Source organism: Daldinia childiae (genome assembly GCF_008694065.1).
Source record: "Daldinia childiae strain JS-1345 chromosome Unknown Scaffold1, whole genome shotgun sequence".
Lineage (NCBI taxonomy): Eukaryota > Fungi > Ascomycota > Sordariomycetes > Xylariales > Hypoxylaceae > Daldinia > Daldinia childiae.
Window position 1 is genome coordinate 2,901,391 of NW_022984642.1, and position 14,382 is coordinate 2,915,772.

At 44.9% G+C, this 14,382-nt stretch overlaps 3 protein-coding genes across 3 annotated transcripts; 2 read left to right on the forward strand and 1 right to left on the reverse strand.

The window, feature by feature from the left end:
* Nucleotides 1–3,451: 3,451 nt before the first annotated feature.
* GL218_00757 (uncharacterized protein) lies at nucleotides 3,452–4,212 on the forward strand (the record flags this gene model as incomplete). Its single annotated transcript, XM_033577192.1, has 2 exons — nucleotides 3,452–3,684; nucleotides 3,753–4,212. 2 exons carry the CDS (start codon nucleotides 3,452–3,454, stop codon nucleotides 4,210–4,212), a joined length of 693 nt encoding a protein of 230 aa, XP_033442023.1.
* Nucleotides 4,213–7,262: 3,050 nt separating this feature from the next.
* Nucleotides 7,263–12,029, forward strand: GL218_00758 (Brefeldin A resistance protein; the record flags this gene model as incomplete). Its single annotated transcript, XM_033577193.1, has 4 exons — nucleotides 7,263–7,309; nucleotides 7,360–7,712; nucleotides 7,855–10,198; nucleotides 10,253–12,029. The coding sequence occupies 4 exons, from the start codon at nucleotides 7,263–7,265 to the stop codon at nucleotides 12,027–12,029; spliced, it is 4,521 nt and encodes a 1,506-aa protein (XP_033442024.1).
* A 507-nt stretch (nucleotides 12,030–12,536) lies between these two features.
* On the reverse strand, nucleotides 12,537–14,113 carry GL218_00759 (putative integral membrane protein; the record flags this gene model as incomplete). The annotated part of the gene is made up of 6 exons (XM_033577194.1): nucleotides 12,537–13,089; nucleotides 13,159–13,559; nucleotides 13,618–13,685; nucleotides 13,747–13,783; nucleotides 13,842–13,934; nucleotides 13,994–14,113. The coding sequence occupies 6 exons, from the start codon at nucleotides 14,111–14,113 to the stop codon at nucleotides 12,537–12,539; spliced, it is 1,272 nt and encodes a 423-aa protein (XP_033442025.1).
* Nucleotides 14,114–14,382: the final 269 nt, after the last annotated feature.

Consider the following 14,382-nt stretch of genomic DNA (forward strand, 5'->3'; position numbering starts at 1 on the left):
TTATCATGGGAACGCTATACTTAGGTGCTCTCTACTTCCCCAGATAGATAGATAGATAGATACGGCGAGTTTATTTAAGAAGGAGTTATGAATATCAGTTCTATGAGATATATTTAGCCCCAGTCCTGTCTCTCGTGGTGATTGTCGTAGGTTACACATAGAGTAAGTGATTTATGTCAGAGGGGTCAGGACCTTTTCTTACTCAAATACAGGTAGATCCTTCCTTAATATATTTATGTTTTTCAATAATGTGAGGAACCAAAACCAGTCCCCCCTTTTTTGAAGTCTATTTTATATATGCACAGTTACTAAATCAGTAAGGGGTAAGGTTTATATCAAGCATACAAGGTAGATGATGGAGGTTAACTACTCGGGAGGTGAATCAAGTGAGTAGTGTTCGATGGGTGTTATTATTATCATGCCCAGACTTTGTGAGATCCTAAGCCGAGTACTCGAAAGTTTAGATAGATAATGCCCAGCGAGCTAGCTTGCCTGTCAAAATATTAGATATTTTGAAGCAGTTTGTGATATATCTTTCTCTAAGAACATTAAATAGAACGCATGCACATACGACGACGAAGGCTTCAATGGCCCCGATCATTTCTTATGGTACTGTGGGGTTGGAAGAGATGAGGTATCACAACGTACACCTCGGAGGCTTGGAAATAACTTCACTATTCCACGAGGGGTTCTAAGCCTAGATGTACATTAGGTACTAAGAATATCATTTATCCTAGATATCTCAACTAGAGTCCTGATAGGTTTCTAGATATTAGCCGCTGGTCAAGTGACTACAGAGCCCGTGGGGTGACAAGAAGCTTAGATCTTAACCAAGCTGGGAACCATAGCATGGTAATAGGCCTACCTAACTATGACATCTTAACTTTTGACTACTTAAGTATTATTAATAGGGAATAGGAATATATTTAGGGGGATAGATAAGTTCTCGTTGCCCTATAATTTGTCACTGGGTTAACGCTGCCAACAAAAAGGAGCTTGTTGGGGATACCTACGGAATTTACTCTGTTACTTAGTTAGTCACCATTGTTACTATACTGAGAAGAGGTATGGGTGATTATGATACAACGAGTGTGTTGTGGTGATCTTACTAGCATACGACGAGGCTTAAATTTCTCAGTCATAGCTTATCAATACTCCATACGAACCGTCACAGAGCTTGTAATACGTCAGCAACCGCATAGACAATTACATACCTATTTTGTCAGGGTATAAGTGAGTAAAAAGGCCTACAGGGGTCTATCTACTATATAAGGGCGCTCCGCGCCCTCGAAAGAGAGTAGAAGCCAGGCGTTACTAGTTTAATATATCATCATTTTGGTCTACCTATCCTAGATATTCACTTTGTGTATAACATCAATCACCTGGGTATAAACCCCTTGACATATTTAGTCCGAATTTACTCTAAATTAATCTTTAAAAAAACCCCTAGGGCGGCCTTGGTATTACCGGTAGATCTAGGTGCTTAACCGTTATAACATATGACTAAAATATAATTTGGCATAGCAGGGGTTAAGTCAAGCTTGAAAATTACAGAGATTGATGTGGTGACAAAATCGTATACTTTATTATTAGGCTATGCACCTGTTATTAGTTATGCTCGTTGGAATGGCTTTATAATGTAGCTAAAACTTAGTTTCCACTTTCATTAACTAACTATGATTAATATAATACCTCAGATATATAATACTATTTTTTATAATGTTGGATAATTTTTGTATCTGGGCTAGTAATATCCAGCTGGTTGACGAGATTAAAGGGTATAAAAAACCATAAAGTAGTATAGCTATAAAAGAAGACCAACTTTTCTTATCGTTAATAATACCAAGAGAGAAGAGATAATCTAGGAATAATCGAGTTTGTCACTCGTCCTACAATACGGTCATATCTTAGTTGCTGAATTTTTAGATATTAAATGGAAAATGGTATGTCTAAGGTTTTTTTTACCTTAGGATATTGTGTCAAATGCGAGTAAAGATTTTCTATTCGGGATATATGCTTTACTGCCCTATGCGAATTTTTCCCATCTTACAAAAAGTAGTAAAAATGAAAGAAAAAAGAAATAAATAATAAAAGAGGTAGAATCCCATTAAGGTATAAATGCCTTAAGGGTAGGTTCAGGAGTAGATCTACAAGGAATGGGTACATAAGATGCGTGCAGCGCTTTCGTGAGAGGGTATATAAAAGGGTGAAAGGTAGGCATTTATAATTCAATTTATCCTGATATTTACCAAGGATATAACACCTAATAAATATCAGGTATGGGGAGGTGTAAACCTTAGGCTTTTGTGTTACCTAGGGGGTAACCTCAAGTACCGTTTAGAAGTATGGTATTTGAAAGATATATTTATATGGCTTTTATTGGACAGGAAACTGATATAAGGAGTGATTGGATAGCATTTACATATATGTAAGGTCTACCGTAAGGCGATCAAAAGGCCATTAAACCAGAGTTATCCGCAACCTGAATTTCGTATTCTCGGCTACACGACTGAGCACGATAGGTTCGCATTATATAGTCCAGAAAAAGGGGCCCGCGAATTTGACGAGGTAATTAGTGGTTGATGAACTTTGACCCGTAACTGATTCTCCGTCTCTTAGAGTTGTTAAGGAAGAATGTGCCTTGTTATTTAAACAAAAGACAGGATCTCGTTCTTGTATACGATGCAACAGCAGAATACAAACTGCCCAGGTCCTAATAATTCTCGTTGGCAGGAAGTTTACGTGACTTATAGACACTCGAGAAATGAAATAGTGGATAGGTAGCAACTTACTTTAATTGACTTATAACTAACGGTTACGCGGTAACTTACCATCAGCACGTGAGAGCCAAGATCCTTTCTATCCTTCCTATTGACACCGCCAAGCACCAGCGTTTGACAAGTCCTACATCGATCTGAGCCAAGTTAGATACCTAAAGTAAGCTGATAACGCGATAATCGGCACGCAGCCTGCCGAAAGGAATATTGATACGGATATTTGGTTCTATGATTGGTCTATTCATAGTGAAAAGTTTCAGCCACATGCGTAGGAGTCACCCCACAGCACAATGATATTCACGCTCAAGAGTTGAACAATTCGCAATAGAAGGTCGTATGTTTACCTACTAGCTAGCACTTTCTTATGAAAGAATTATTGTCCCACTACGATGAATTAAGGATATGAGAATACTGAGTATAGGACTTCCAAGCCTCGAAGGCATTGGTGTATGTTGATAATCCTTACTGAAAGGCCCACATCCAATCAAACAGGGGTGATATTTTGGGTTGTCTGGCTGGCTATGTTATACGACAGGTTACAGAGTGGATACAAATGAATCTAAGGGCATTCCTTCGTTTTGGATTCTCACCGGCGTAGAATTTAATGTGAATTCTCTTTCCTTTACCTCTTTACCTACGACATGTATGCCATATAACCCTAGAGTAGCTTCGCGATGTTGACTTCTCTGGCGATCCCGACGTCCTGCGTGACGGACATATGGGTAACTTCATCTGGGACTAATACGGGCGTTTTTCTCGGCAACCCATTTGATTCAAGCTGCTGGCCCGGTAAGAGGGACTTATCGACGACAATCTCCCCTGCATTCTGCCCGGTCGGATATACCAGCGCATGCAATGCTTCTCCATCAAATGATGACAGCGAGACTGTATGGGCGTGCTGTCCAACGTAAGTTATACTCATACGCATTATACCAATGCTGCACCCGATAGGTTCACGCGACTAATTGCGCACAGAGGATTTTCCTGTGATCCCGGCTTCTACTCTTGCATTTCGGGTGGTCAAATAAGCAAGACTTACATTGTGACCGATACCGATCGCGCCGGAAACACCCTTACATCACAGCTTGTGACGACCGGTGGCGTGAATGCACATTCCATCAGAGTCGCATTTCACTCCTCCGACATCTTCGCCACAGCTACTCCCACATCCTCTTTCGCCTCTTCCGCCTCATCGCCAATTCCTGTATCAACTTCGCCCAGTGATCTCGACGACTCAGATTCTGACGAATTATCGTCAGGAGCTAAGATTGGCATAGGAATTGGTATCGGTCTTGGTGGTTTGATATTGTTCTTAGTACTTGGCTGGCTGGCATGGCGAAGATACAGAAACAAACGACTGGCTAGCGAACAGGAAGCCTCTGCTTATCAACCGTATATAGCGCCTGGGCAGTACCAAACTCGTCCGGGACAGTAGCGACGAAAATGAGTATGATGGACAACGCTTCCGGTATACACGAACTAAGCACGAAAACGTATATCGAACTTCCCGCGGAGGTACCAGCGGGACAGTCCGGATAGGAGAGATGGATGATATTCTAGGAACTTTTTTCGTTCAATCTTGTGCATAGCGATTTAAAACTCACATCAGTCGATGATTTTCTATGGTCAAATGGGTTATGGTACAAGGGTAGATATTGGATTCAAATGTACATTTCAAAAGGCTCAAGTTATAATGACCGAAGACCCTGAAAGTTAAGCGGGTCCGTTAATAAATATAAACTTCTTATCAAGCTTCTTACGGACTTATTGTTAATTTGATGAATTTATGTCTTGAAGTCTGAATGTGGGCTTGTATCTAGAGAATCGATTTGAGAGTGGTGTAAATCCCCACGATAAAGTCGACCTCTCAGATGTCAAACTAAGCTCTTTACAAACTAAAATACTACAGCAGGTAACTTTAAGGTTTCGCTACCGTTTATGCTGTTAGACTTAAGTTGGAATCAGGATGACGCCAGATCTGTCTGGCGATAAGAAACGTGATAACCATAACTTGACCGCAAGCATAAAGTATTTTACAGCACTTATTTCCAAACCCCTGAAATTCTACCCTTAGACATTCAATAACTCACTCCTTCTTCATATATATCATCATAATAATACATAAAATTTGAGGGTATTCAAATTACCTGTAACTATCATATCATTAAACTCATTATTCATGAAGTGAGCGATTTTTCGGAGACATGGCACGTTTACGTAAGTGTACGTGCCGCTCTGTTACACTATCAAGGAGGATTTTTCAGCTCTGCAAACGTATCAATTAATTGGAGACGAAATCACACAATGGGGGAAGCAAGCTCTAGCAGAGCAGCCCTCTCGGTCGTCCGTAATGAGGATCACTTAATTGTAGCTAAGATTCTATTGTAAGTGGTGGTAGATAAACAGTCATAATCAACGACAGGCGGATAAAACTTATCGAAGGATTATGCCGTTTGGTCTTTGCGACGTTATACAACTCTGGACTGAGTTCAGTTATTACCTATATAAGTAACCACTTTCAAAGGATGTCGGCGTTGGATCATCTGATCATTATTTTTTCGATACTGGTACCAATAGTAGCTTGAAATGAGTGCTGAGAGTTGATGGCGTTTCCTTCAAGGGGACATATGTTGATGTTATCTCGGACAACCTTATAATGGGTAGAGATACAGCATAGTGGTGTTGTAACCTCCCGTAAATATCAAAAGGGAGTACAAACGACCAGGTTTAAAAGAAATAATAAACTTGATAGAAATTAATAGTAACTATACGAATAAAGAGGTTTTCAAGTAATAACTAGCCATCGATAAAGTTAAGTATCATTAATATTGTCTTAACCGGTACAAAAATTTTGAATCAACCTACTATTATGTAAGATGTTGTGTAACCGGGCTGCCCTGTGGGAGAGCCGATGATGGGTGTGTTACCTACGCCGGGATCTCAGGTACTTCTAGGCGTTTGAAGCTATGGACACTAATGCTGAGCCTACTTATTCCCGCACATATTAACGACAAGTCCACTAAACGGTTGTATTCGTTTATTCAATTATCTTAAACATGACATTGATGTCTTCGTTATCTTCTTCGAACCACTAATTTGGCAATTTCCTATAGTGTAGGTACTTTTGGAGGAAAGCATCATCCGGCCTCAGGTCATCCTCGCATTACACAAAGGACTTTGCTATTTTTGCGATAGCCCTCTAAGTCTTTAAAACCACCACTAGCACATGCTGGTATATTTCATATCGAGTCCGATTCGGAACTTATAACTGGGCTTCAAGTCATCCTTCGAACGTTCTTCATATCTTCATATCTGGTTCCGACATAATCTTTGCGTGGTCGTAACTAGCGACCCGGTCTCCAGGCACAGTCAGGAACTTACATTACATTACCGCTCCTTAATGCTTTGTGTATCGCTGCGCATTCTTTTCACTCGGAACAAGCCGAGGGAGACTAGTCTCTCTGTAAAGTTATATTCTCGCTACCAATCATTCGGAACACACTACAAGCAAACATATCGAGCGCCTCATTCTTCTTGATAATAGGAGATGGGTCTTATTTGAACTAACAATATCAATGTTTACAATCACATCTAACTAACGTATAATCTAGATCGCTAAATGAAAGCGTTGGCGATATTAATATATCCACATGAAGCTTTATATTGGCTAAACCAACATTACATCTTATAGAAAAGCATATCAGCGAGACATAAGAAGTATTCTTAGAGGTACATAAAGGCGTTTGGTCGGAACCATCCTCCGAATGCGAATCTCTTTAGTTTAATTGGCTTATATTATTCGACATTATTAATGGGGAGAGCTTCTAGCCCTTTAGTAGATCGATTTGCAGCTGACAAACGTGACGTCTAGTTTGAAACACCGATCGGATGGACTTACCTATGGATCTAGGTACTTCCAAGTACAGCCAACAATTGCAGCCATGAAGGTGCATGAATCTACTAGCGTAAGGCCTACGAATTCTATGTCATCATCACCCCCACTGAGGACCCACAGGAGGCTTGACGCCTTTGACGCCTTCGATTTTTTACACCAAAAAAGGACTTATCAGAACCTAGCATTCACGCACTTAGTCCCAAGCCTACTGATCGCGCTTGCCCAACTTCTATGTAGTAGTCAGTGACATTTAGTATATGTAATTTTCTTTTTAGTCTTACAAACCCATCTCGTTCATTTTTAGAGTCCGAACTCCGATCCGCATCCTCAGGGTTCCCGGGTTCCGACATGTGGTTATCTTCTTTATTGTTCCTACTGACTCTGACTTCTATGATGATGTATTGTTTTATGTCTCATCTGTTTCCTTTTAGAAGCTAGAGATCTTAGACACCTCCAACACCTTCAACACCTATGATGTGGTTATTATAGATTTTACCTACTTCCTTCTTAATCAAAAACCATACGTGTCTGAGCCACGTCTTTCCCTTCTTTTCGGGTTGTGTAGAGCCCCTTCATCTACCTAAGTCACAATGGACGGCGACAGACCTACTCCAGCTGATACAGATATGCCTGGCGGGTACCCTGAGACCCCAGCCTCCATCTCAGCCAACGTCTCTCAACTATCAGCCGGGAGTTTTCACTTGCTGCCAACCGAGAAAACTCTATATCAGCTGCTAGATCGTTAAATGTCGGTACAGACGCGATCCCATCAACACAACGCGATGATGTGAATTATACCAATGTTGATGGTGCTGGTGGGAATGCTAGACCGAGTGATTCTAGTCCATCTTCTTCTAAGAACACCATTACAGCACAACAAGCTCAGCCACCCCCTGGCGAAATATCGTCTGATGAGTCTGAGCAAACCGAGGTGGAACCTCGCTTCGAACCTATTAAGTCGACGGCGGAACCAAAACTCGAACGCAAAGAGAGTGAAATTAAAACAGAAGATGATTTGTTCCGTGTCCTCTCGCGGCGTCGTAGCCTTACCTAAACGCTGAGTCGCAAGGAGAGAACGACGAAATCGAGCGACTGATGTCGCGTATGTTTGGCCAAGCTCGACAGCAGCATAGCGAAGAAGAAAGACAAGGCACGCAGGTGTCATCTTCCGAAATCTTACAGTTAAGGGTGCCGGCCTTGGAGCCAGCTTACAGCCTACGGTTGGCGATATCTTCCTTGACCTACCACGATTCTTATGGAATTTGGTGACTAAAGGACCTAAAGCCGCCGCCGGGAAGCCCCCCGTAAGAGAACTGATCAGTAACTTCAATGGCTGTGTCCGACCTGGAGAAATTTTGCTTGTCCTTGGTAGACCGGGATCCGGCTGCACGACGTTCTTGAAAACCTTCTGTAATCAGCGAGCAGGTTTCGAAGACGTTTTAGGAGATGTAACTTACGGTGGTACGGATGCGAAGCGCATGGCTAAGGATTTCAGGGGCGAAATCATTTACAATCCGGAAGATGACTTACATTATGCTACATTGACAGTCAAGCATACCCTCACCTTCGCTCTCCGGACTCGTACCCCTGGAAAGGAATCGCGAATGGAAGGCGAGAGTAGAGAAGACTACGTAAGGGAATTTCTCAGGGTGGCTGCAAAGCTGCTTTGGATTGAGCATACAATGGATACCAAGGTCGGAAATGAGTATATTAGGGGGGTTTCTGGTGGAGAGCGCAAGCGAGTCAGTATTGCCGAGGCACTCATTACTCGAGCCAGTGTTCAAGGTTGGGACAACTCGAGTAAGGGACTGGATGCATCGACCGCTGTCGAGTACGTCCAGTCATTACGAGCACTTACGAACATGGCCCAGGTCTCCACTGCTGTTTCGCTGTACCAAGCTGGCGAATCTTTATACAACCTTGTCGACAAAGTCTTATTAATTGACAATGGCCAATGCTTGTACTATGGACCCTCTGATGGCGCCAAACAGTATTTCCTGGATCTTGGGTTTGATTGTCCTGATCGGTGGACCACGGCCGATTTTCTTACGTCCGTTACCGACCCCCACGAGCGTAGTGTCAGGTCGGGATGGGAAGATCGAATCCCACGATCAGCCCAAGAATTCGCCGATATCTTCAGGAAAAGTGAAGCTTACCAGCGTAACCTTGATGATATCCAGGATTACGAAGCTCATCTCGAAGAGCAGCAGCTTGCTCGGGCCGAGAATACGTCAGAAAAGAACGAGAAAAAGAATTATACTATATCATTTCCCCAACAAGTGATCGCTCTTACCAAACGTCAAGCCCTAATTATGCTGGGAGATAAAGCGTCACTTATAGGAAAATGGGGTGGTATCATCTTCCAGAGCCTTATAGTGGGAAGTTTATTCTACCAACTCCCACCTACAGCAGCGGGTGCCTTCACGCGAGGCGGTGTCTTGTTCTTTATTTTGATGTTCAACGCGTTAATGGCGCTTGCTGAACAGACTGCGGCATTCGAATCCAAACCTATCTTGCTCAAGCACAAGAACTTTTCATTCTATCGACCTTCCGCCTACGCCTTGGCGCAAACTGTCGTGGACATACCCTTAGTCTTCATTCAGGTGTTTCTATTCGATATCATTATCTACTGGATGGCAGGCCTTTCCGCCACCCCATCTCAATTCTTCATCTCGCTTCTGATTCTGTGGATGATTACAATGACGACCTACGCCTTCTTCCGTGCTATTTCCGCAATTTTCAAGACCTTGGACGATGCCACCAAGGTGACCGGTGTCGCAATTCAGGTTATCATTGTTTATACCGGATACCTAATCCCGCCTTCGTCAATGCACCCGTGGTTTAGTTGGCTACGCTGGGTTAATTGGCTCCAGTATGGGTTTGAGTGTCTCATGTCCAATGAGTTCTACAACCTAGAACTGGATTGTGTAGTCCCATTCCTCGTCCCTAATGGTGTCGAAGGTGCTGAACCACAATATCAATCATGCACATTAGCAGGCTCAAGACCTGGTGAGATTGTTGTTAATGGAGGAGATTATATTCAGGCATCATTTAATTATTCGCGCGGTCATCTTTGGCGGAATTTCGGCTTCTTGTGGGCTTTCTTCGGTTTCTTCCTTGCCATAGCAATGATAGGCATGGAGAGGATGAAACCTAATGCCGGAGGCGCTTCCGTCACGGTCTTCAAGCGAGGACAGGTTCCAAAGAGTCTCCAGAAATCTATTGAGACCGGAGGCCGTAAAGGTAATAAAAGTGACGAGGAAGCCGCAAGTTCTAGAGAGAAAGTTACTATTCCTGAAGAAGCCTCTGCAGCACAAGAAGGACGAGACAAAGAAGCTATGCAGACAGTCGCCAAGAACGAGACAATATTCACATTTCAAAACGTCAACTATACCATTCCTTTCCAGGGTGGCGAGAGAAAGCTACTACAAAATGTTCAGGGTTTTGTCAGACCGGGGAAGCTGACAGCCCTTATGGGAGCTTCTGGAGCCGGAAAAACGACATTATTGAATACTTTGGCTCAGAGGTAAGAAATATTATGACTTCAAAAGGAAAAATGTGTGCTAAATTGCTCTTCTAGGATTACGTTTGGTGTCGTGACAGGCGACTTCTTGGTAGACGGAAGACCCCTTCCAAAATCATTCCAGAGGGCCACAGGGTTTGCGGAGCAGCTTGATATCCACGAGCCAACTGCAACTGTGCGCGAGGCCCTACAGTTTTCTGCACTTCTCCGTCAACCAAAGGAAGTGTCAAAAAAGGAGAAGTATGCTTACTGTGAAACGATTATCGAACTGCTTGAAATGCAAGATATCGCCGGAGCAACAATAGGAGTGGTCGGCGAGGGTCTTAACGCAGAGCAGCGCAAGAGACTTACCATTGGTGTTGAACTTGCATCAAAGCCAGAGTTACTGATGTTCCTAGACGAGCCCACATCCGGTCTCGATTCAGGGGCAGCATTCAATATCGTTAGATTTTTGCGTAAGTTGGCTGATGCCGGCCAGGCCATCTTGTGTACCATTCATCAGCCTTCTGCCGTGCTTTTCGAAAATTTTGACGAATTGATTTTGCTCAAATCCGGAGGCCGCGTAGCGTACGCAGGCGAGCTGGGAAAGGACAGTCAGAAGCTGATCAAATATTTTGAGTCTAACGGTAGCCCGAAATGTCCTCCTAATGCAAACCCGGCCGAGTGGATGCTGGAGGCTATCGGAGCTGGAAATCCGGATTACTCAGGCCAAGACTGGGGCGACACCTGGTTACAATCTAAAAACTTTAAAGACCAGTCGAGCGAAATAACTCAGATGAATGAGAAGCGGCGGAATGTTCAACATTCGAAGAACATCCAGGATGACCGCGAATATGCCATGCCTCTATCGACCCAGATAACGGCGGTCGTCAAGCGTTCCTTCGTTGCTTATTGGAGATCACCAAACTACATCATGGGCAAGATGATTTTGCATATATTCACTGGTCTTTTTAATACCTTCACATTCTGGCGTCTAGGTGATGCTAGCATCGACATGCAATCCCGCCTATTCTCAATCTTTATGAACCTTACGATCTCGCCCCCACTAATTCAACAGCTTCAACCCGTATTTCTCAACTCACGAAATATTTTCCAGTCTCGCGAGAACAACGCAAAGATTTACTCGTGGGTTGCGTGGACTACGGCTGCAGTGCTGGTAGAAATACCTTATGCTATCGTGGGAGGCGCCATCTACTACAACTGCTGGTGGTGGGGATTGATGGGCTATAAAATGACTGGCTTCCCATCCGGGTTTACCTTCCTGTGCATGATGATTTTCGAGCTGTACTACGTCAGCTTCGGCCAGGCCATTGCGGCCTTCAGTCCTAACCAACTTCTAGCAAGTCTGTTCGTCCCCCTCTTCTTCCTTTTCGTCGTGGCTTTCTGTGGCGTGTCCGTGCCGCCGGCTTCGCTCCCATACTTCTGGCAGAAGTGGATGTATCCGCTCACCCCCTTCCACTACCTATTGGAAGCCTTCGTCGCTGTCGCCATCCACGATAAACCTGTCACGTGTAAGCCGAACGAGCTCGCACGCTTCCGCCCTCCTCCTGACATGAGCTGTGAATCGTACACCGAGGCTTATTCTGCACGAGCGAGTGGAATATTGCAGAGCGTCTCAAATGATGGCCTCTGCGAATACTGCCAATACAAGAACGGGGACGAGTTCGGGACACAGTTCAGCGTTTACTACAGCAATATCTGGCGCGACTTTGGCATCGTCTGGGCTTACATCGTGTTCAATTACGCTGTGGTTTACTTTGCTACGTACCTAAGGTTCAGGGGCAAGAACCCCATTAGCGGGTTCCTGGCGAAGAGAAAGCAGAGGAAAGCGTGAGAGTAAAAGAAGCGTGACGTAATGGTCATGATACGGCCTTTTATGGTCTGTGTTAGACGGTGAGGCTGTCCCCGTATGTTTGTGTTGAGTAATAGGGATAGAGCCTGGTTTAAAAGGTTGGGGATATTGTACAGGGTTGGGAATGGCCGACATAGAGACTATGAATAGGGTAATAGACATAGATGTATCGATTATTTTGTATACATACCCCCATCTTGTGGTCATTATGCTGTGTATTTTCAAGTATATTATTTAATTTAACGAAACAATATTATGAAAGGTCTAGGAGATGGTAGAATCTAATAGTTGAGTCTTAATTCTACCAGTGGTGAGATGTTTGCTGTGAAAACGTTCATAGCCCTAAACACAGGCATATTACGGAGAATCCAAGTATATGAGATCCAGAATAGACAGAATTCCATTTAAGGGTATCATCAAAACATCAATGCGCCTAATATTTATCTCCATCCTAGAACCCAAACCCCCCTGAAGCCATTGATCCCCCCCCTAAGACATTATTTTCTTTGTTTTAGTATGATCACTTTTCCCACTGCTATTATTACTCTCCACAGCCACCAGCCTTAAGCGCTCACATTCGCGCTTGAACCCGCGATGTCCCTCGGATCGGACCTGCGACCCGCCGCGGGCTTCCGCGCCCTTATCCCCGTCTTTACCGTCGTCCTCGATCATGTTCGCCGGGATGACTCTCTGCAGCACGAAGTCGTCGCGGTAATGGCGGTCATACGCCTTATTGTCCTGGCGTCCGCGCTCCAAGGAGGAAAGCTGCTGCAGGTCGAAATGCGAGGAGGAGGAGGCGGAGGAGAGGCGTCGGTGTTGGTGGGTTATGTGGACTTCTTGCGTTATGAAGATGGTGTTGAGGAATGCGTGGGTGAGAGCGGGCCAGAAGGTCGGAATCGATGCGCATATGCTGGCTAGGTCGACTTCGAGGGCTGCGAGGATGATGCTCTTGGGCCCGTACCAGGTCGGGTCCAGGACGGGGTATGTCCCGGCTTTGCTGGCGACGATGGTTTGCAGACGCCATATGCTGAGGAGGTTTACGCTGTTGGGAGCTTTGCGTTAGTAGGACTGAGCTTGGATGTAAGCGTTGAGGGTGGTGGACTGTACATACACAAGGCCTAGAATCAAGAGGATTCCAATGCCAAACCGCTGCCTCCACGCCGTCGACTTCCGGAAGTACAGCGGCACGGGGATAGCAAGCACCAGGGCATCCAGAACCGCGTTCGACCCGGTGTGTCCGGCAAAAGTCCCGGCTATCTCCTCGGGCACCTTGGAGCCGAAGCCGTAGCAGTGGGCGGGCGAGTTCCAGTTCCAGAACCCGGAGACGGGGAAGCAGGGGAACAGGGCGCAGAAGGAGAAGCCGACGCCCCAAGTCCCGGCGACGGCGAGTCCGATCCAGCAGACGGTTCGCGCGCGCGACGGGGCTTCGAAGATTCGCAGGTACTGCGATAGCAGACAGAGCTTTACGAGGGTGGTGGAGATGGTGTATGTTGCTAGGCAGACGTAGAATTTCTGGGGGAGGGCGTTAGTATGGAGTTGGGGTGGTATGGTTGGAGGAGTAAATACTTGCCTGTTGGAACGCGACGATGTTGTCGTATCCGATTGTTAGGATATGCTCACCGAACCCGTTATTCAGCGCTGGGGTTCTGGTTAGCTGGTGGTTCTTCTTCCTGGGGATAAGTGAAAGGAGATATCTTACAAAGACACAAGAATATCGAGCCAACGGTAGCCGATATCTATACTCGACGGTTAGATCGACGTCCTCTTGGGCAGTTTTTCAAACTGGTGACTTACCCTGAAGAGCACCACGAATAGATCGTCCCAGCCTAAACACCGTAACTTGATCCGTGTGTATATCCTAAGTATGACGCATATATAAGAGACAACCTATGTTGACACGATTAGCGAATATCCTGTCTAGCGCTGCTTCGATATGTAACTCTCACCATAAAAGGAATCACCAAACCATAGACGGTAGCTCGGTGATTAAGCAGCGGCCTCGGTTCGTGAGAATTATCATACGCTGTCATGAGGCGGACGAACTCCGCCGCATCGTCAGTTGGCATATTCGAGCCGTCGATGAGCTCTCCATATACCAGAGACAGCGACCGTTAATGCTCCACGTTTCTATTCGCTCTCACCACCTCGTCGTCATCTTCGTCGTCGTCGTGTCGGGAATTGTTAAACAAGGCGGCCTTGGGCCGGCGCGCAAGCGAAATTCCGGGTTGGCTACCTGTTTGTTTTAAGCCGAAGGATTGCTGCTGCGCCATGTTTGCACTCACTTACTTACTCATTCATTCGCATTCCTACTCATACATATACACACACATACATA